A 24,226-nucleotide genomic window follows, 5' to 3' on the forward strand; every position below is an offset into this window, starting at 1 on the left:
TCTCCATCTACCCCTGGGCCCTGCTCATCCCCATCTACCCCTGGGCCCTGTTCATCTCCCATCTACCCCTGGGCCCTGCTCATCTCCATCTACCCCTGGGCCCTGCTCATCTCCCATCTACCCCTGGGCTCCTCCTCATCTCCATCTACCCCTGGGCCCTCCTCATCCCCATCTACCCCTGGGCCCTCCTCATCTCCATCTACCCCTGGGCCCTGCTCATCCCCATCTACCCCTGGGCCCTCCTCATCTCCATCTACCCCTGGGCCCTCCTCATCCCCATCTACCCCTGGGCCCTCCTCATCTCCATCTACCCCTGGGCCCTGCTCATCCCCATCTACCCCTGGGCCCTGCTCATCTCCATCTACCCCTGGGCCCTGCTCATCTCCATCTACCCCTGGGCCCTGCTCATCTCCATCTACCCCTGGGCCCTCCTCATCCCCATCTACCCCTGGGCCCTGCTCATCTCCCATCTACCCCTGGGCCCCTCCTCATCTCCATCTACCCCTGGGCCCTCCTCATCCCCATCTACCCCTGGGCCCTGCTCATCTCCATCTACCCCTGGGCCCTGCTCATCCCCATCTACCCCTGGGCCCTCCTCATCCCCATCTACCCCTGGGCCCTGCTCATCTCCCATCTACCCCTGGGCTCCTCCTCATCTCCATCTACCCCTGGGCCCTCCTCATCCCCATCTACCCCTGGGCCCTCCTCATCTCCATCTACCCCTGGGCCCTGCTCATCCCCATCTACCCCTGGGCCCTCCTCATCTCCATCTACCCCTGGGCCCTCCTCATCCCCATCTACCCCTGGGCCCTCCTCATCTCCATCTACCCCTGGGCCCTGCTCATCCCCATCTACCCCTGGGCCCTGCTCATCTCCATCTACCCCTGGGCCCTCCTCATCTCCATCTACCCCTGGGCCCTGCTCATCTCCATCTACCCCTGGGCCCTCCTCATCCCCATCTACCCCTGGGCCCTGCTCATCTCCATCTACACCTGGGCCCTGCTCATCTCCCGTCTACCCCTGGGCCCTGCTCATCTCCCGTCTACCCCTGGGCCCTGCTCATCTCCATCTACCCCTGGGCCCTGGTCATCTCCCATCTACCCCTGGGCCCTGCTCATCTCCATCTACCCCTGGGCCCTGCTCATCTCCGTCTACCCCTGGGCCCTGCTCATCTCCATCTACCCCTGGGCCCTCCTCATCCCCATCTACCCCTGGGCCCTGCTCATCTCCCATCTACCCCTGGGCCCTGCTCATCTCCCGTCTACCCCTGGGCCCTGCTCATCTCCCGTCTACCCCTGGGCTCCACGATGGGCAACACAGAGGCGAAGCCGGAAGAGGATGTGCAGGAGCAGCCGCCGGGCATCGTTCTCAACTCGTACCAGCACAACGAGAACCGCAAGCATCTGGTCAGATGCTCGCCGTCACCACTGTCATCATCAACATGCATCATTATCATCATCACCGTGATCATCACCACCACCACCACCACCACTGTGATCATCATTATCACCACCGTCACCACTGTCATCATCAACATGCATCACCACCACCACCACGATCATCAACATCATTACCACCACTATCATCATCACCACCACCATCGCCACTATTATCAAGATCATCACCACCACCACCAGGATCATCATCATCATCACCACCCCACCATCATCACTACCAACAACAACCGCCATTTGCCACTAAGTGGCAGTGACGTCACCACGACGCTTGTGCCAGGCCATGTGCACCTTGAGGCCACGTGAAGTGTCGAATGCCCGCTGGCAGGAGGTCACGGGGCAGACCCAGCAGGTGCCACGAGTCGACTGATTGAGAAGACCGAGATGACTGGCTGATGCACCACCTGTGCCCCCTACTGTACCAACTTGCTGTGCTTTAGCCACCCGGTGCTCCGCTCGTTGTTGTGAGCGTCACTCCTCCGCCCTCTGTTGTTGTTGGAGGGCGACTGCCTCCAACTGCCCAGTAGCGTCCTTCACGAGCCTCCTCCACAAAGGCCGATCGTGACACCGCTGGTACCAGTCATCGGCATGTCCACTCAGCTCCACGTCCTCCTGTACCACATCACTCCATCTCTTCTCTAGCCCGTGCCGCGCCCGTTTAGTGCCCTCGATCTGGCCGAACAAAAGCTGTTTAGGCATGCGGTGGCTGGGCATGCGGGCTACATGGCCCAGCCAACGCAGCCTTGCCTGCCGGAGTAGCTCACTGATGGTACTTTGTCCAGATCTTTCAGGGATTTGTGAGCTCCTCAGACAATCCAGCCTGGTGTTGTATGTGTCGGAATTATGAAATTTTGATGAAAATAATAAATATTAATAATTTTCCGAAAAATGCGCAAATCGCATTAATTATGATAGTGTGTGTATTAATATGCATAAATTATGATAATGCGTGTGATTATATGCATAAATTATGATAATCGTAGTAATTTATGCGGAGGCTTGCGATTATGTTAATGTGTGCAGTTATGATAATTTGCTTAGTTTCGTTTATCCAGAGTTATCAATCAGGATAACACGATTATCGTCGATTAAACATTTACTGATTATCTTAGTGTGTTTATATTATTTGAATTCTCCAGGTTCAGATCTCATCACAGGATACAGTTGTCAAGAATAAGACAGTTTTGCATGGACTTGGAAGGAACACTCGATATGCTTCTGGATTACAATTTTATTCTAACAAGCACGTGACATTCTATCATGCAGGTCAAACATGCGTCAATAATTCATGGGCAAGATTATGCAATTAACTAATATGAACGACAAAAACTTATGCAGTTGTGACATTATGCAATTATGCAATATGAATAACGAAAACTCTTATGCATTTGACTAAAATGAATGAATAAACACTTATGCATTTAGCTAAATTGAATAACTAAAAATTCTTATGCATTTGCGATATTATGCATTAACTAATATGAATAACCAAAACTCTTATGCAATTACGAGATTATGCATTTGACTAAAATGAATGAATAAACACTTATGCATTTGCGAGACTATGTATTTAGCTAAATTGAATAACTAAAATTCTTATGCATTTGCGATATTATGCACTAACTAATATGAATAACCAAACTCTTATGCATTTGACTAAAATGAATGAATAAACACTTATGCATTTAACGAACTGAATGACTAAAAACACTTCTATCAATTGTACCCTCTACTTTTCCTACCAGGCATCATTAGTTCGCCCATGTATTGATCACAATCGGCGACTGGTCGAGTTTGAAAACAAGCATGACACACTTCATATGGCGGTAATAAAAAGCACTTATTGTATCCCAGAGGCGAAAGTATATGTCAATAGATTCATCGGCAAGTCTAAAATCCTTTTTAACGGAATGTTTGATACAATGGTGGGTGAGGGCGTGTGGGCGCGAGAGCGAATCTGGCTCTGTTTTAATTAACTCTTCGGCGAGATTCTGAGACAAAGGAAACTGGTTTGACAAGATTTCTCTGTGTTTTCTTGAGTCTGTATGTGGGGAGCGATACGACCTCTGTTGTTTGTGCGAGCGGCAGCTGAGACTTTCTCCGCTGTGAGGTGAGCGGCGGCGCTCGTTCAGAAGACTTTGACTCTTTTTCTCCACGGCGGGATGACGAGTCGGTTTGGGTTGATGCTGGTCGATCTGGGTGTCGCTCGTTGTCGCTCGGTGTCGCACGGTGGCGCACGGTGGCGCACGTTCAGCGCAAAGTGGTGCACGGTGGCGCACGGTGGCGCAAGGTGGCGCAAGTTGGCGCTCGTTCAGCGATCTCCGCCTTTCCTGCGGGTTGTTCGCTGGTCGTCACTCTGACGAGGAGCGATGCTTCGTTCGTGGCAGGGTGGACGTTGGCGTCTTTGTTGGCTTCACTCGCAGCTCTGCGACTCAGGGTAGCGATTCTTCTCAGGTGGTGCAGACCTCGGCTTGTAGCTACGCGTCGCTACTCCGCGACCCTCGTCATTCTCAATGATGAAAACTTCTTGACGATCTGTGGTGGAGCCGAAGATGGGCTCGTGGCCCGGATGATCTCTGGTGGAGCTCGTGGCCCGGACGATCTCTGTGATGGGGGCCAGAGCCCCTGACGATCTGTGATGGAGGCCAGAGCCCCTGTCGATCTGTGATGGAGGCCAGAGCCCCTGTCGATCTGTGATGGAGGCCAGAGCCCCTGTCGATCTGTGATGGAGGCCAGAGCCCCTGTCGATCTGTGATGGAGGCCAGAGCCCCTGTCGATCTGAGTTGTATGGATTTTCCTTCGGTTTATATCGGAAACTTCCACTCGGCTTCCCGAGTTGTTCAAAGGCTGTGTCATAAAACCTTCCTGTGGGCTGAACCATCTGCGTCCGTGTGTGTGTCCGTCCGTGTGTTTCGCGTGCGTGTTTGTCCGTGTTGTGGGGAGACAAAGGCGGTTGTTTCCACGGTGGGAGCACCCGGCGCATGCGCTTATTTATTCGAAGACGTGTTTATTTCCTTTGAGCCATTGCCCCCTTTATGGGTGTCATTTCCTAGCTTGGTGCCTGTGTGTGGAGATCCTCTCGGAAAGACAAAGGCGGCCGTGTTGCTCGCTTCCCATGGGTGTTGTGTTTGGTTAATTTTGAGAGCCTTCTCCGCCCTTGATTCCTCTTCTACTTTAATTCCGTACTTATTATTTGACTTCTTGTGATTATTTAATCTGATATCCCGGCTTATCTTTGTTCAGAATATAATTATCTCTTCCTCCGTGTCTCCTGGTTCTGCAACCCCCCGCCTGCAATTCCCCCCCTCCCTTGTTCCTCTTGTGTGAATTTAGGGGAGTTTTTTTTTTTTATTACCTTATTGCCCCCCCTGTCATGTCCTCTTTCCTTTGAAATGAGGTATGCGCGCATCTGTGGAAGTGTGGGGGCCTCTGTGGAAGTGTGGGGGCGTGTTCGTTCCCACGTGGCCCCGTGTCTATTAAAAAAACAATATTATATATGATGGCAGAATAAGCCTTAAAAAAAAAATAATATTAAAAAAAAAATAAAAAGGGGGTACATACACAACAGTCCGCCCGTTTGAAAATTATCAGGGGTCGATTTGGCCACTGGCGAATTTTCAAACAAAGTAATGCCCCCTTTTTATGTCATGAATCCCATCAGCCGCCCTTACTCTCGGCGGTTATTTCTTACGACGCGCGTGCACGTATTACCATCTTAACCTGGTTACATCTGAAATAAGCAAAGAAAATAAACAACACGTTAACATCGATATTGCGTTACATCGGTTCTCATACATCATAACTGACGAACATTCATTTTTGTTTTGTTAAATCCTGGGAAACGCTAGGTAGCGGTTTCGAACGCATTTATGCGTTACCTTCCTCATGTTGCCTGGTTTACCACTTATCACTTTGATAATTTGATCACGGTTTTCGGGTTCGTTTTTGTAGTTTCCTCTCTCACTCTCTCGCGTCGTGGGAGTGTGTGGTGAAAAATTGTGCTGCACGTAACCAGAATTCGCGCACACGACCCATTTTGACACTTGGTTCGTGGCATTCGCTCTCTCTGCGATTACATGCACATTTGCCGAGTCAGTGTGTCGACTTAATTCCGTGCCTCGTAATGTTGCCCTCTTTGTTTTTACGAGTGTGTTAGATTCCAACACCATTCCTGATATGTCATGAACATTCGTCTCCATTTTAGCACTCCGATCCACATACATTTTGGTTTCCCTTGGATATTTTCCATTCAAAGGCTCACGCCTGCGCTCCTCAGGGCGTGTCTCTGTGTTCTCTCTTTGTCTCTGCTGTCTGCTATCCACCGTCCGATCACACTTCAATTCAGCCCTGTCACTTGCAGCCTGCTCAGGGTTTAACACCTCGGCGGGTGGGGCGCGTGTTGGCCGCTCGCTCGCACTCACTGTGGATGGTTCATCACGTATTTGGACCGCATTCTGTGTTATTCCTCTATTCCCTCTTGGTATAGCCGGTGGAAGAATTGGTCGGAATTGGATCGATTGTGTTTGACCTCCCATCCTGCGATTCTCCTGAATGTTCGCATCCATACCTCCGCGGTCTGTGTAACACCTTCCCGCTAGGTGGTTATCTTGCCATCTCTGTGCGTAATTTGAACCTTGCGTGTGTCGTGGGATGGGGTGTTGATATGGTTCTGCTCTGAACCTCTCCCTCCTGCGATTCTCGTACATTTTTGGCCAAGTATTTCTCCCATTTGGGTGCCACATTTTTCCTGGATTGTTACCTCGCCATCTTTGTGGGTAATTTTGATCTTGTGTGTGTCGTGGCATGGGGTGTTGATATGGTTCTGTTCTGAACCTCTCCCTCCTGCGATTCTCCTGAATGTTCGGCTTTGTGCCGCTCTCATTCTCGTGCCAACCTCTCTCTGGGTTATTTTGCCATGTGTGCGTGCGTTTCTGCTCCGTCCTGCATGGTGGGACTGCTCGGTGATTTTTATTCCTCTCTGAGAGGCTGGGTTCCTCATCCCTCTCCCTGTGTTCTGGATCCGAATTATGATTCTTAGCTCTGTATAACCATGCCATGTACGCCTTGCTCTCTATGCGGCGTAAGGATGCGGTTTCTGGATTCAAAACCATTCTCACCCTTTCTGTAATCTCTGGGCTCAAGGATTCAAAAAACATAATTTTGAACATTTTATCTCCTTCGTGGTATTGATTCACATCGCCTGCGTAATACGCTCTTTTAAATTGGACGAGGTAGTCACGTGGATCTTGGTCCATGCCCTGGGTCATCGATTTTACAGCATAAAACCCCTCAGTGAGTGTCGAATATTCTCCAAACTTCCGAATCACTGCCAGGCTCAGTTGTTTAAAATCATTTCTAACCTTGCGTGGCAGTGACTTTACCCATGGAATGGATTCTTTATGTAAGGTCCGTTTCAACAAACTCGCTTTTTCATCCCGTCTCCTCAGCCCTCTAATCATTGCCTCCTCTTCTACGGTTGCGATATGTGTGTGGATATCCATAGTCTTATTGTGGGGGTCAAAATCGGGAATTCTGACTAGAGCCTTGTCCATCAATTTAAGGGTTTTACTGGTGAATAGGTATTCCGAAAGTTGATCGCCGACAGCGTCATCATCAAACAAGTTATCATCAGGCAATCTGTCACTTTGGTCTGTGCTGTGTCGCTTGTGTTTAAGTGGTGTGCATTTTCTGTGTGCGCGCCCAGTGCCGTGTCGCTCGTGTTGCCATTTCCCTTCAGTTTTTGCCTCTGCCCTTAGTGGAGCATGTCCTGTCGACTTTATTTTAACATTTTTCCTCCCTCTATCTGTGAAGTTGTCAGTCTCACATGTTTTTGTTTGCATATGTATCTCTCCATCCCTTCTCTCGAATTGTGAGGGTTTCCCTTTGTCAATGATTTTTTGTTCGATATCCATAATTTTTGTGCGATTAGTCCCTGGACTCTGTCCACGTACCCAAGAGTGTGATTTAATGTTTCTTCCATATTTATTCTGTGGATCAACATCTGTGAGTTTCGCTGGTGTCGCGAGCACTGATTTCTCTCCCGTTTCCTTTCCAAATTTTCCCTCATTCCACAATCCCTGTCTGTATGCCTGTGTGAGAAGGCATGAGTCCTGTCCTGCCTTCTCTGCAGTTTTTACATCGTGTTCGCCTTCGTTACCTTTTATCCAGTCAATTAGTTTCCCCCGAGGTGTGTTCGTGTTATCGATACAGCTCCCTTCCCATGTCTCTCTGACTGTACTGCTTTGTAACAGATTGGTCGGTACGTTTAAATACGAGCTCCCCGTTTCCCGTAACCCATTCAAAAATTATTCTTAATCCTAGCATCTTAGGTATGGCGGAAGTTACTTTGACATTTCTTTTCAGAGTGCATATAAACAATTATCTCACAGAGTGTAGTCAATTCGACTCGAGCTATCTGTTATTTTCCGATTCAGAGTGCGTACCTCTAACACCATTTATCACAGGATGCAATTGGTTTGATACGATATTATCTTAATTCCACTGTCTCTGTTTTAACCTGCTATTCTGGGTTTTAACCTTAGAGGGCGTTTTTTTGTTTTCCGCCCGTTCACAATTACCATGCAATGTTCGATCCTGATATTCTGGTTAACACGAAGTGATTCATTCCATCATCCATGCAAAACACTGTCTGCGAGAGATCCCGGACGACGCCACCCATTATGTTGTATGTGTCGGAATTATGAAATTTTGATGAAAATAATAAATATTAATAATTTTCCGAAAAATGCGCAAATCGCATTAATTATGATAGTGTGTGTATTAATATGCATAAATTATGATAATGCGTGTGATTATATGCATAAATTATGATAATCGTAGTAATTTATGCGGAGGCTTGCGATTATGTTAATGTGTGCAGTTATGATAATTTGCTTAGTTTCGTTTATCCAGAGTTATCAATCAGGATAACACGATTATCGTCGATTAAACATTTACTGATTATCTTAGTGTGTTTATATTATTTGAATTCTCCAGGTTCAGATCTCATCACAGGATACAGTTGTCAAGAATAAGACAGTTTTGCATGGACTTGGAAGGAACACTCGATATGCTTCTGGATTACAATTTTATTCTAACAAGCACGTGACATTCTATCATGCAGGTCAAACATGCGTCAATAATTCATGGGCAAGATTATGCAATTAACTAATATGAACGACAAAAACTTATGCAGTTGTGACATTATGCAATTATGCAATATGAATAACGAAAACTCTTATGCATTTGACTAAAATGAATGAATAAACACTTATGCATTTAGCTAAATTGAATAACTAAAAATTCTTATGCATTTGCGATATTATGCATTAACTAATATGAATAACCAAAACTCTTATGCAATTACGAGATTATGCATTTGACTAAAATGAATGAATAAACACTTATGCATTTGCGAGACTATGTATTTAGCTAAATTGAATAACTAAAATTCTTATGCATTTGCGATATTATGCACTAACTAATATGAATAACCAAACTCTTATGCATTTGACTAAAATGAATGAATAAACACTTATGCATTTAACGAACTGAATGACTAAAAACACTTCTATCAATTGTACCCTCTACTTTTCCTACCAGGCATCATTAGTTCGCCCATGTATTGATCACAATCGGCGACTGGTCGAGTTTGAAAACAAGCATGACACACTTCATATGGCGGTAATAAAAAGCACTTATTGTATCCCAGAGGCGAAAGTATATGTCAATAGATTCATCGGCAAGTCTAAAATCCTTTTTAACGGAATGTTTGATACAATGGTGGGTGAGGGCGTGTGGGCGCGAGAGCGAATCTGGCTCTGTTTTAATTAACTCTTCGGCGAGATTCTGAGACAAAGGAAACTGGTTTGACAAGATTTCTCTGTGTTTTCTTGAGTCTGTATGTGGGGAGCGATACGACCTCTGTTGTTTGTGCGAGCGGCAGCTGAGACTTTCTCCGCTGTGAGGTGAGCGGCGGCGCTCGTTCAGAAGACTTTGACTCTTTTTCTCCACGGCGGGATGACGAGTCGGTTTGGGTTGATGCTGGTCGATCTGGGTGTCGCTCGTTGTCGCTCGGTGTCGCACGGTGGCGCACGGTGGCGCACGTTCAGCGCAAAGTGGTGCACGGTGGCGCACGGTGGCGCAAGGTGGCGCAAGTTGGCGCTCGTTCAGCGATCTCCGCCTTTCCTGCGGGTTGTTCGCTGGTCGTCACTCTGACGAGGAGCGATGCTTCGTTCGTGGCAGGGTGGACGTTGGCGTCTTTGTTGGCTTCACTCGCAGCTCTGCGACTCAGGGTAGCGATTCTTCTCAGGTGGTGCAGACCTCGGCTTGTAGCTACGCGTCGCTACTCCGCGACCCTCGTCATTCTCAATGATGAAAACTTCTTGACGATCTGTGGTGGAGCCGAAGATGGGCTCGTGGCCCGGATGATCTCTGGTGGAGCTCGTGGCCCGGACGATCTCTGTGATGGGGGCCAGAGCCCCTGACGATCTGTGATGGAGGCCAGAGCCCCTGTCGATCTGTGATGGAGGCCAGAGCCCCTGTCGATCTGTGATGGAGGCCAGAGCCCCTGTCGATCTGTGATGGAGGCCAGAGCCCCTGTCGATCTGTGATGGAGGCCAGAGCCCCTGTCGATCTGAGTTGTATGGATTTTCCTTCGGTTTATATCGGAAACTTCCACTCGGCTTCCCGAGTTGTTCAAAGGCTGTGTCATAAAACCTTCCTGTGGGCTGAACCATCTGCGTCCGTGTGTGTGTCCGTCCGTGTGTTTCGCGTGCGTGTTTGTCCGTGTTGTGGGGAGACAAAGGCGGTTGTTTCCACGGTGGGAGCACCCGGCGCATGCGCTTATTTATTCGAAGACGTGTTTATTTCCTTTGAGCCATTGCCCCCTTTATGGGTGTCATTTCCTAGCTTGGTGCCTGTGTGTGGAGATCCTCTCGGAAAGACAAAGGCGGCCGTGTTGCTCGCTTCCCATGGGTGTTGTGTTTGGTTAATTTTGAGAGCCTTCTCCGCCCTTGATTCCTCTTCTACTTTAATTCCGTACTTATTATTTGACTTCTTGTGATTATTTAATCTGATATCCCGGCTTATCTTTGTTCAGAATATAATTATCTCTTCCTCCGTGTCTCCTGGTTCTGCAACCCCCCGCCTGCAATTCCCCCCCTCCCTTGTTCCTCTTGTGTGAATTTAGGGGAGTTTTTTTTTTTTATTACCTTATTGCCCCCCCTGTCATGTCCTCTTTCCTTTGAAATGAGGTATGCGCGCATCTGTGGAAGTGTGGGGGCCTCTGTGGAAGTGTGGGGGCGTGTTCGTTCCCACGTGGCCCCGTGTCTATTAAAAAAACAATATTATATATGATGGCAGAATAAGCCTTAAAAAAAAAATAATATTAAAAAAAAAATAAAAAGGGGGTACATACACAACACTGGTTAAACCCAGGATGGATCGTAGGCAGGCCAGCATAGAGAAGGAAGGCAATGACTGTGGCCGAGAAGACCTGAAGCTTCGTGCGGAGCGACAGACCATGTAGCTTCCACACAGCGTTACGCAACCGATGAAAAGATAATGCCGCTCGACTGATTCGGAGTAAGACCTCTGATGTTAAACCGGAGCCGGTCATGAGCACACTGCCCAGGTATGGGAAACTCTCCACTCTCTCCACAACTGCCCTATCACCAATTGGGAGTTGTGGGGGTGGAGTGTCCGATGGTGCAAAATACCCAGGCAGGTGCTAAGTTTTGGTGGGGCTGATGGTTAGGCCCCACCTTTTAGTGGCAAGCTCCAGGTTCAGCAGCAGTGCCTCCAACTCCTCCTCTGAGTGAGCAGCAATTACCAGATCATCGGCATTACATAACATGGTTGAGCAATAGGGAGCCATCTCTTGACCGCACCCGGGCATCGATCAGCCTCCCATTGTATCTGTACCAGATGGAAATTCCTCCGGTACAGCTATTGAAGGCTTCATGAACTATGTGGTCGAAATAAATGTTAAATAATGTGGGAGCCAGAGGACATCCCTGTCGCACCCCAAGGTGTACAGGGAATGGCTCTGACTCCCGGCCACTTAGTCTTACCCGGGCCCGCTCACCATAATGAAGGTCCTTAATGATCATGAGCGGAGGGTCAGGGACTCCGAAAGCATGAAGAACAACCCAGAGCCCAGGCCTACTGATGGTATCATAGGCCTTGACCAGCAGATGGACAAAAAATATGGCATCTGTGCAGGACCGCCCTTTCCTGAAACCGCATTGGGGCTCCGCAAGCCTCTCCTCAGCGTGCCTAGCAAGGCGATGTTGAATAATCCTTGCCAGGACCTTTTCTGGCACACTGAGGAGTGAAATGCCCCTGTAGTTGTTACAGTCTGTGCGGTCCCCCTTCTTAAAGAGGGGGACCACCAGGGCATCCTTCCAATCCTGCGGAACCGATCCAGTGGTCCAGACTGTTGTTATGATGTCATGTAGGGCAGTCTTTGCACAAACGCCACCCTCCCTCAGCATTTCGTTGGGGAGATCATCTCTGCCCGGTGCCTTTCCTGGTCTCAGACTCCGGATCGCCTTCAGTACTTCCTCCACAGATGGCACCTCAGCCAGCCTCTCACAGGGGGTGACTTCTTCCAATATCTGAGGCACCGCAGCCTCAGCAGGGTTATCCCCACTTTGTACCATGAGGTATTCCAGGCTGAGGGATTTCCCCTCCCCCAGGACCTCACAGAAATGCTCAGCAAATCTGCAAACCTGTTCCGGGGGGTCGGAGATTGGATCACCGTTCTTTCCCCTAATGATGGTAATAGGTGTGGCGCTGCAGGTTACTTTTTTATCGAATTAAAGAGCGATTTGTGATGGCGTGCCATTGAGGCAGACTCCATCTCCTCAGCAACCCGCGACCACCACCCATCCTTGCAGCACCTCACGGCTCTCCGAACCTCCGAGCGAAGGCTGCGGTAAGCCTCCTCAATCTCCGACGTGGGATGCTGTAGCCAATGAGAGTGGGCCTGTCGCTTTTTCTCAGCCAGCTTGAACACCTCTGTTAGCCAGGGTCTCTGGGGAGGTCTGGACCGCGTACCCAAAGTAGCCATTGCAGCTGCATGAGCCACAGTCCTAAACCTCGCCCATTTCCCCTCGACATCAGGAGGAGTGGGGGACGATGCCAACCCCAGCCGCAAGCGATGATGAAACTCTCGCTTGCAACTTTCATCAGCTAGTTGAGACCATGTCACTAAGGGTTTGAAAGGGGTCCTGGGTGTACACCCACCACTGGAGTGGAAGAATGGCAGGCGCATCTTACAGATGACAAGTCGATGGTCAGTGGGCAGATCAGCTCCACGGTAGGTCCTGGTGTCAAGGACATGGGCCCGCATCTGCTGTTCCATCACTATGTAGTCCAGCAGATGTTCTTGATTGGGCCCGGCATGCATCCATTATGTTGTGTGGATGCGCCGATGCCGGAACAGCGTGTTGGTAATTACAAGCCCATGGGTTGCACAAAAATCTAGCAGCCTCCTGCCGTTGTCATTGAGCTGATCTGGCCCATGCCTTCCAATCACTCCAGACCAGGTGCCAGCATCATGACCAACTCGGGCATTAAAGTCACTCAACAAGATGACTCTATCCCAACGGGCCACTTTAGCTAGCACCTGTGACAGGAGGTCATAGAAGGCATCCGACTCATCGGCCTTGCCTGCATCCCTCCATGGATGTTTGTCTTCAGTGGGGACATAAGTAACCACGACCACCACTCCTCGCCTCTGGTTGATGGGAAGGCGAGCCCAAAGTAGCATAGGGCTTACAGCTTCCCACACATCACCGCCACGCTCCCACGCCCCCCTCATTCTTTTGTTCAGTCTCCTGCCCCGAATAGAGGATTGTCCACCCCTCATGGTGGCAGGAGCCAGAGCCGGTCCACCGGACCTTCTGAATACCACAGAGATCCAGGCGGTACCGTTCCAGCTCCCGACAGAGGAGTGGCAGCCTCTCCTCCGCAGTAAGCGTTCGAACATTCCACGTGGCCACAAGCACATGCACACTGTACACTCACATACAGTACACACACACACAGTACACACACACGGTACACTACACACAGTACACACACACGGTACACTACACACAGTACACACACAGTACACACACACAGTACACACACACAGTACACACACAGTACACACACACACAGTACACACACAGTACACACACACACAGTACACACACACGGTACACTACACACAGTACACACACACAGTACACACACACAGTACACACACAGTACACACACAGTACACACACACAGTACACACACATACAGTACACACACACAGTACGCACACACACAGTACACACACACACAATACACACACACACAGTACACACACAGTACACACAGACAGTACACACACAGTACACACACACACGGTACACACACACAGTACACACACACACAATACACACACACACAGTACACACACAGTACACACAGACGGTACACACACAGTACACACACACACACACACAATACACACACACAGTACACACAGTACACACACACAGTACACACACACGGTACACACACACAGTACACACAGTACACACACACAGCACACACAGTACACACACACAGTACACACACAGTACACACACAGTACACACACACACAGTACACACACACAGTACATACACACACAGGACACACACAGTACACACACACAGTACACACACAGTACACACACAGGACACACATCGATGGGGGAGGGGGGGGGCGTTTCTCCATCGATGCTGGGAATTCCTCCCCCATCGATGATTCCTCCCCCCATCGATGGGGCGGGGAGGGGAGGCCTTAATCCAGCAGTGGATCGAGCGTGACTGTTGACGATGACCATGGTTGGGGTGATGATGATGACGATGATGATCACGACAATCCCTGATTGCCCGTGCGTCTCTGTTGCTCGTTTCAGGACGTGGCGCACAAAGCCGACTCCAATTCAAAGTCTCCAGCTCATGCCGGCACTACAGGTGAGCCCTGAACTCACTCACTGCTGCTGCTGTGTTCACTCACTAGTACTGTGTTCATTCGCTGCCGTGTGTTCACTCGTGCCCACCGTGGCACCAACAACACCCCTCAGCAAATCACTTGTTGAGCGACGTTCACCGCGAGTTGCTCCCCACACACACGCGCTTCCAGGCACCGGTGACCAGAGGTGGGACAAAGTCATTGTTATGCAAGTCCAAGTCGAGTCTGAAGTCATCAAATTCATGACTCGAGTCTGACTCGAGTCCAAGTCACATGACTCGAGTCCACACCTCTGAGGTGGGACAAAGTCATTGTTATGCAAGTCCAAGTCGAGTCTGAAGTCATCAAATTCATGACTCGAGTCTGACTCGAGTCCAAGTCACATGACTCGAGTCCACACCTCTGCCGGTGACTACTAGTGTATAGTAGTGTATAATGTAGTATACAGCGTAGTGTGCAGCGTAGTTTATGATAGTGTGACATATACCACCAATTATATATTACACCACCCCTGTACATTGTGAAGCATCACCCACACCGAGCCGGCCATCCACACTGCCAATCCACCGCATTCAAATATTGTCTGGGGTTGCCAAACTGGACAGACCGGGCTCTAAAAAAATCAAACGAGGTCCCTTGAATGTTTCGTCAAACGCCCCCGGATTTGCACGGCGTTGTGCAAACTCAGAAAGGGTTCGCAGTGGGGTAGGAGGGGCTGGGTGGGTGGGGTGGGGGGGCTGGGTGGGTGGGGGAGGGGCTGGGTGGGTGCGGGGAGGGGCTGGGTGGGTGGGTGCGGGGAGGGGCTGGGTGGGTGGGGTGGGAGGGGCTGGGTGGGTGGGTGCGGGGAGGGGCTGGGTGGGTGGGGTGGGAGGGGCTGGGTGGGTGGGTGCGGGGAGGGGCTGGGTGGGTGCGGGGAGGGGCTGGGTGGGTGGGGTGGGGGGAGGGGGTGGGTGGGTGGGGTGGGGGGAGGGGGTGGGTGGGTGGGTGCGGGGCTGGGTGGGTGGGTGGGGGAGGGGCTGGGTGGGTGGGGGGAGGGGGTGGGTGGGTGGGTGCGGGGAGGGGCTGGGTGGGTGGGGGAGGGGCTGGGTGGGTGGGTGCGGGGAGGGGCTGGGTGGGTGGGTGGGGGAGGGGCTGGGTGGGTGGGGGAGGGGCTGGGTGGGTGGGGGAGGGGCTGGGTGGGTGGGGGGAGGGGGTGGGTGGGTGCGGGGAGGGGCTGGGTGGGTGGGGGAGGGGCTGGGTGGGTGGGTGCGGGGAGGGGCTGGGTGGGTGGGGGAGGGGCTGGGTGGGTGGGTGCGGGGCTGGGTGGGTGGGTGCGGGGAGGGGCTGGGTGGGTGCGGGGAGGGGCTGGGTGGGTGCGGGGAGGGGCTGGGTGGATGCGGAGACGGGCTGGGTGGGTGCGGGGAGGGGGTGGGTGGGTGGGTGGGTGGGGGGAGGGGCTGGGTGGATGCGGGGAAGGGCTGTGTTGCCTCCGAAACATCGTGATTTATTATTTTTATTTTATTTCAATTATTACTTTTATTAACTTTTAATTGTATTTTTTGCCTACGTGACTTTACCGAAAAAACCTAAGAGTATGGGGGTGACGCTCCTTGTGCATTGTGGGAACGATGCAATTCACGTGGGCACACACGCGAACACGTGGGCGCACACGAGAACACGTGGGCGCACACGAGAACACGTGGGCGCACACGAGAACACGTGGGCGCACACGAGAACACGTGGGCGCACACGAGAACACGTGGGCGCACACGAGAACACGTGGGCGCACACGCGCACGACGGAATTTACTCGGCATCTCCCCCAACCTCTCTGCACGGGGAGACATGCAACACGTTGCGACATTAAGAAGCAACTCGGAGCTTATGGCACCCAACACGTCCCTTGTCAAATAATGTAACACTGTGTGGCCTTCCAAGGGTAAACACAAATATTTCATAGGCGACGTTTCGGGCAATTACCCTTCTTCTTGGCATAGAGATGTACGTGTGTGTCTTCTGAAGAGTTGTTTAAGTTCCATGAAGAAGGGGCATTGCCTGAAACGTCGCCTTTGTGTGTTGGCGCCATGGTGGCCAGATGTTCACTCCCTCGCCTGGTCTACAGGAGGTCGTGGGTTCGATCCCGACCCTGACGCCTGCTGCTGTATATTTGGAGTTTGCGTGTCTCTCTCATCATCATCACGGTGGCTAGGAGATGTTAACTACCTCGCCTGGTGTACAGGAGGTCGTGGGTTCGATCCCGACCCTGACGCCTGCTATATATTTGGAGTTTGCGTGTCTCTCTCATCATCATCACGGTGGCTAGGAGATGTTAACTACCTCGCCTGGTGTACAGGAGGTCGTGGGTTCGATCCCGACCCTGACGCCTGCTGTATATTTGGAGTTTGCGTGTCTCTCTCTCATCATCATCACGGTGGCTAGGAGATGTTAACTACCTCGCCTGGTGTACAGGAGGTCGTGGGTTCGATCCCGACCCTGACGCCTGCTATATATTTGGAGTTTGCGTGTCTCTCTCATCATCATCACGGTGGCTAGGAGATGTTAACTACCTCGCCTGGTGTACAGGAGGTCGTGGGTTCGATCCCGACCCTGACGCCTGCTGCTGTATATTTGGAGTTTGCGTGTCTCTCTCATCATCATCACGGTGGCTAGGAGATGTTAACTACCTCGCCTAGTGTACAGGAGGTCGTGGGTTCGATTCCGACCCTGACGCCTGCTGTATATTTGGAGTTTGCGTGCCTCTCTCATCATCATCACGGTGGCTAGGAGATGTTAACTACCTCGCCTGGTCTACAGGACGTCGTGGGTTCGATCCCGACCCTGACGCCTGCTGTATATTTGGAGTTTGCGTGTCTCTCTCTCATCATCATCACGGTGGCTAGGAGATGTTAACTACCTCGCCAGGTGTACAGGAGGTCGTGGGTTCGATCCCGACCCTGACGCCTGCTGCTGTATATTTGGAGTTTGCGTGTCTCTCTCATCATCATCACGGTGGCTAGGAGATGTTAACTACCTCGCCTAGTGTACAGGAGGTCGTGGGTTCGATTCCGACCCTGACGCCTGCTGTATATTTGGAGTTTGCGTGTCTCTCTCATCATCATCACGGTGGCTAGGAGATGTTAACTACCTCGCCTGGTCTACAGGACGTCGTGGGTTCGATCCCGACCCTGACGCCTGCTGTATATTTGGAGTTTGCGTGTCTCTCTCTCATCATCATCACGGTGGCTAGGAGATGTTAACTACCTCGCCAGGTGTACAGGAGGTCGTGGGTTCGATCCCGACCCTGACGCCTGCTGTATATTTGGAGTTTGCGTGTCTCTCTCTCATCATCATCACGGTGGCTAGGAGATGTTAACTACCTCGCCAGGTGTACAGGAGGTCGTGGGTTCGATCCCGACCCTGACGCCTGCTGTATATTTGGAGTTTGCGTGTCTCTCTCTCATCATCATCACGGTGGCTAGGAGATGTTAACTACCTCGCCTGGTGTACAGGAGGTCGTGGGTTCGATCCCGACCCTGACGCCTGCTGTATATTTGGAGTTTGCGTGTCTCTCTCTCATCATCATCACGGTGGCTAGGAGATGTTAACTACCTCGCCAGGTGTACAGGAGGTCGTGGGTTCCATCCCGACCCTGACGCCTGCTGCTGCTGTATATTTGGAGTTTGCGTGTCTCTTTCTCCCCGTGGTCGCGTGGATTTTCAATTGGGCTCCACCGGGTTTCCCATACACATTAATAAGCACGCGTTTAGAGAGCGTGTCTGCTGTTACTGCCCATACGGTGATAAGGGGCCGTCCATAAATGACGTCACGCACCTAGGGGGGGGTCAGACATGTGTGACGAGGGGGGGGGGGTTGAGAATTGTGACGTCACATCAAAATGCGCAACTTTAAATTAACATAGACAACACGTTCTACTTAATTAAATAGACTTTTTACTAAATGTTGTCTCCTACAACATCAGAGTGCAGCGCCACATTAAATACGCACTACAACGACAATAGTTTAAAGCGATTTGAAGCATGTTTTATTTTCAAAATATTGAAATATGGTTTTTTGTGGGGGGGGGGGCAGAGCTTTGTGACGTCATATTTGAGGGGGGGTCTGACTTTTTGTGACGCCGTGTGACGAGGGTGGGGGGGGGGGGGTCAAAAATCGTCCAAAATCGCGTGACGTCATTTATGGACGGCCCCATAGCCGCTTTCGTTGACCTGTCATTTGCGAGGTCGCTTTTGAATAGTTCGGTATGGCCTTAGGCTGGTAAAATAAAACAAGTAGCATAGCTGGAGATGTGTTTGCCTTTGAAGGCGGCACACACACAGCGTGAGTATTGGCGGTTGTGTTGGATGTGCTGGTGGTGGATGTGAGATTTATTGGATTCATCTTCTTGGTTCGTTCGGTAAAGTCACGTAGAAGGGAAATAATAAAATAAAAAAAATAAAACATAATAAAATAATTCTCACGACGTTTCGGCCACAACGCAAGCAGCCGTCCTCGACAGACCTGTTCTTCACCTGAGGACGGCTGCTTGCGTTGTGGCCGAAACGTCGTGAGAATTATTTTATTATGTTTTATATTTTTATTATTTTATTACTTCCCTTCTACGTGACTTTACCGAAAGAACCAAGAAGATGAATCCGTGCAGTCACGAAAGCTTTACATCGAAATTTTTGGGTTGTTTTCAGATTCATTTATCTTATATATATTTATATAAAAAATATAAATATATATTGATCAAAATTCTATTCTTGGTTTATTAGGCAAGGTCACGTAGAAGGGAAATAATAAAATAATAAAAATTAAAAATACAATTCTCACTCAGTGATAATTTTCTCACTCAGTGAGAATTTTATTGTTTTATTTTTATCATTTTATTATTTCCCTTCTGCGTGACGTTACCGAAAGAACCATGAATATGAATCCCTGCAGTCACGAAAGCTTTAAATCAATAACATTATATTTATATATATAAATAAATGTAAATACCTGAGTTTGTAATTTGTTACAAACCGAAATTGCCACCTGAAATGTGTCAACTTGCGCACCGATGTGACCCACAAAGACAAAGATCCCCCGTATAGCCTCTGACAGATTGTTGAGGCAAGTGCTGTGAGCGAGTACCAAAGATAAAGATCCCCCGTATAGCCTCTAATAGGCTATTGGGGCACGTGCTGTTAGCGAATACTAAAGACAAAGACCCCCGTATAGTCTCTAACAGACTGTTGGGGCAAGTGCTGTTAGCGAGTAACAAAGACAAAGATCCCCCGTATAGCCTCTAGCAGACTGTTGGGGCAAGTGCTGTTAGCGAGTAACAAAGACAAAGATCTTCTTGGTTCTTTCGGTAAAGTCACGTAGAAGGGAAGTAATAAAATAATAAAAATAAAACATAATAAAACAATTCTCACGACGTTTATTATGTTTTATTTTTATTATGTTTTATTTTTATTATTTTATTATTTCCCTTCTACGTGACTTTACCGAAAGAACCAAGAAGATGAATCCCTGCAGTCACGAAAGCTTTAAATCGAAAGACAAAGATCCCCCGTATAGCCTCTATCAGACTGTTGGGGCAAGTGCTGTTAGCGAATACTAAAGACAAAGATCCCCCGTATAGCCTCTATCAGACTTTTGGGGCAAGTGCTGTTAGCGAGCATCAAAGACAAAGATACCCCGTATAGTCTCAGACAGGCAATTGGGGCAAGTGCTGTTAGCGAATACTAAAGACAAAGATCCCCCGTATAGTCTCTGACAGGCTATTGGGGCAAGTGCTGTTCGCGAGCACCTATGAAGGTCGGTACTGCACAACTATGTGGGGTTGCCCCGGCCGCCTTTGTCTCCCCAGTGGCGACGTTTTACACCGCACCAGGTACTCATTTGAGGCCGAGTCGACCTAGGGGAGGCCCAGGAGCTGGGTTCAGATGTATAATTGGCGGGAATTGAACACGCGGGTCGTTGGGTCCGTCGGCGCAGCGCGCTAACCGCTGCGCCACCGCTCCCCACGTAGAAGTTATTTATTTATTATACGATTTGAGGGGGGCTAGCCCCCCCCCACCCACCCTGCCCCTCCTCCCCTCCACACGTGGTGGGTTTGTCGCTAACCATCCGCCAAGGACTGTGCGTGACTAAGGGGCCGTCCATAAATGACGTCACGCAGCTAGGGGTGGGGGGTCAGACATTTGTGACGATGTGTGACGAGGGAGGGGGGGGGGGTGAGAATTGTGACGTCACTTCAAAATGCGCAACTTTAAATAAATATAGACAACACGTTCTACTTAATGAAATAGACTTTTTAAGAAATGTTTTCTCCTACAACATCAGAGTGCAGCGCCACATTAAATACGCACTACAATCACAATAGTTTACAGCGATTTGAAGCATGTTTTATTTTCAAAATATGGTTTTGGGGGGGGGGGCAGAGCTTTGTGACGTCATATTTGAGGGGGGGGGGGGGGTCAAACATCGTCCAAAATCGCGTGACGTCATTTATGGACGGCCCCCTAATTCGGCCGGAATGCCGCCCCCATTCTGTTTTTCGATCCCGATACGCCACAAAATGAAATCAAAGGGCGCGGAGAGGCGCAGGATCGACGCGAGCTGGACCGCTGCATTGTGTTTTTAATTAAAATCTTGAATTGTTACGATTCCAAAGAACACAGGATGAGATGTTACTATCCTTTGTGCAAGCACTTCCAAGAGTTCATGAACAGTGAGCCTGGTGAAATTTGGGGAGCGCATCGTCAGTAGTGACCCTTTGGGTCCTAGGGTGTTTCGGCCTTTCATACTATACACCCTCCCCAAAGGCGGCCAGCGACAGGGTGATCAATCCTACGCTTGCGTCCCATTCCCAATTAGTCATAGGAGTTGCCTTGTTATTGATAGCCAACATCCCATCGAAATTGAGAGAAATGAAAATAGTTTGAACCGTTGGGATAGCAACAGGCTTTGTGCTGCTTGGAAGCGAATCGCCGAAAAATTAATTGTTTAAATGCATTGCCTAGTAAGGCAATGGGGATTACCTGTGCACAGACAAACACATTCCTGCGGATGGAGCTGGTAGGAACGTCGGGTTGCTCGGTCAATGGCCTGCAGGGTCAACGGCGGCGTGGTGTATTCCGCAAATATGTCCGACTGTGAGGGCGGGCACAAGCCGGCGTGAGTAGGTTAAACGTTGAGTTTTATAAGGGCACCACGGGGTGACCAGCCCCTCCCCACCCAGCCTCTCCCCTCCCAGCCCCACCCAGCCCCTCCCCACCCTCCCCACCCAGCCCCTCCCCACCCTCCCCTACCCACCCAGCCCCTCCCCACCCTTCCCTCCCCACCCAGCCCCTCCCCACCCTCCCCACCCTCCCCTACCCACCCAGCCCCACCCCACCCTCCCCACCCAGCCCCTCCCCACCCAGCCCACCCTTCCCTCCCCACCCAGCCCCTCCCTCCCCACCCAGCCCCTCCCCACCCTCCCCTCTCCACCCAGCCCCACCCCTCCCATTTTTGGATGCACGACGGACGGACGGACACAATAATCCCCTGTGGGCTGGTGGAACCAGGAGCTTCCTACCAGTATAACAGCTGCTCAGTTGAACACGTAGGCTTTCGCGACAAATATAATTCACAATAAAGGTGTTTGGGTTAGATCTGGCAAATCGCCCGTTGATGCTGGATGTAATTACCAGCGAAACGTCATATCCACAACATTGTAAATGTTGTGGATTCACTCTTCAACACACTGGTGGGCTCAAATAGTATACTGCAATCTTGATTTGAAACTTTCAGTGTCTGCAGGAATCCATACTCTTTGGTTCTTTCGGTAAAGTCACATACGTGACCTGCCCCCCACCATCCCACCTGCCCCCCCCCACCTGCCCCCCCCCCACCTGCCACCCCCCCACCTGCCACCCCCCCACCTGCCACCCCCCCACCTGCCACCCCCCCACCTGCCACCCCCCCACCTGCCACCCCCCCACCTGCCCCCCCCCACCTGCCACCCCCCCCACCTGCCACCCTCCCCACCTGCCACCCCCCCCCTGCCACCCCCCCCACCTGCCACCCCCCCACCTGCCACCCCCCACTTGCCACCCCCCCACCTGCCACCCCCCACCCCCACCCCCCCACTTGCCACCCCCCCCACCTGCCACCCCCCCACCTGCCACCCCTCCCACCTGCCACCCCCCCACTTGCCACCCCCCCACCTGCCACCCCCCCACCTGCCACCCCTCCACCTGCCACCCCCACCCCCACCCCCCCCACTTGCCACCCCCCCACCTGCCACCCCCCCACCTGCCACCCGCCCACCTGCCACCCCCCCACCTGCCACCCCCCACCTGCCACCCCTCCACCTGCCACCCCCCACCTGCCCCCCCCACCCCCCACCTGCCCCCCCACCTCCCCCACCCCCTCTGGGCGAGAGCATTGTCGCTCTCCGATCCAAGTCAGCTGACGCTTGTGCGCTGTTTAAAGATCACCGCTGGTGAGACAAAGGCGGCCGGACGTGGTGATGGTGATAGCCCCCCCACTCCCCCCACTCCCCCCACTCCCCGTGCCGACCTTTATAGGTGGTGCTCGCGAACAGCATTTGCTCCATCAGCCTGTTGAAAGTCTTCACGGTGGTGGGGCTTTGTCTTTGTGTGTTTGTGTGTCCACGCACACACAGGAGACCACATCCTGGTCTCCTGTGTGTGTGTGTGTGGGGGCATCGTGTGACACCGGTATAACCAGTCCACGTTCACAGTGCGAAAGCCACCACCACCAACACCACCACCAACACCACCAACACCACCACTAACAACACCACCACGACCACCACCACCAACACCACCACCAACACCACTACTACCACCACCACTACTTCCCATAGACTCATATAGAGACCCATAGACTCATATAGAGATCCATAGACTCATATAGAGACCCATAGACTCATATTGAGATCCATAGACTCACAAAGGTATTAGTCAATTAAATGAAGGGGTGTCACGTAATTTATCACAATTAATCTCTCGATTAACGATGCACGGTGACCATATATGGGCAAAGACACGCCCCCTTCGGCCAAAGCCACGCCCAACTTTCTTCAATATGTGAGCAAATCTCTTCTGATCGGTGATTTTGTCGGGTGTACGATGTTATCATAATACAGTGAAAGAGGTTCAGCATTGTGCGTACAGTAATGTACATACAAACGGGTTCGATCCCGACCCTGACACCTGCTGTATATTTGGAGTTTGCGTGTCTCTCTCATCATCATCATCACGGTGGCTAAGAGTTGTTAACTACCTCGCCTGGTGTGCAGGAGGTTGTGGGTTCGATCCTGACCCTGACACCTGCTGTGTATTTGGAGTTTGCGTCTCTCTCTCATCATCATCATCATCACGGTGGCTAGGAGATGTTAACTACCTCGCCTGGTCTACAGGAGGTCGTGGGTTCGATCCCGACCCTGATGCCTGCTGTATATTTGGAGTTTACGTGTCTCTCTCATCATCATCACGGTGGCTAGGAGATGTTAACTACCTCGCCTGGTCTACAGGAGGTCGTGGGTTCGATCCCGACCCTGACGCCTGCTGCTGTATATTTGGAGTTTGAATGTCTCTCTCTCATCATCATCATCACTGTGGCTAGGATGTTAACTACCTCAGCTGGTGTACATGAGGTCGTGGGCTCTATCCAGACCCTGACGCCTGCTGCTGTATATTTGGAGTTTGAGTGTATCTCATCATCATCACTGTGGCTAGGAGATGTTAACTACCTCAGCTGGTCTACAGGAGGTCGTGGGTTCAATCCCGA

General features: G+C 50.9%; 1 protein-coding gene across 1 annotated transcript in view; it reads left to right on the plus strand.

Moving 5' to 3' along the window:
* Nucleotides 1-1,140: 1,140 nt before the first annotated feature.
* LOC133357965 (uncharacterized) overlaps nucleotides 1,141-24,226 on the plus strand; it is a 33,825-nt gene continuing 10,739 nt past the window's right edge. The window contains exons 1-2 of the mRNA XM_061576191.1: nucleotides 1,141-1,406; nucleotides 14,401-14,458. Of these exons, the coding sequence (XP_061432175.1) occupies nucleotides 1,308-1,406; nucleotides 14,401-14,458 (157 nt within the window). The 5' untranslated portion in view covers nucleotides 1,141-1,307. The remainder of the gene's footprint in view (nucleotides 1,407-14,400; nucleotides 14,459-24,226) is intronic.

This window comes from Lethenteron reissneri, chromosome 60 (assembly GCF_015708825.2).
Source record: "Lethenteron reissneri isolate LAM-NWPU_2019-01 chromosome 60, ASM1570882v1, whole genome shotgun sequence".
NCBI lineage: Eukaryota > Metazoa > Chordata > Hyperoartia > Petromyzontiformes > Petromyzontidae > Lethenteron > Lethenteron reissneri.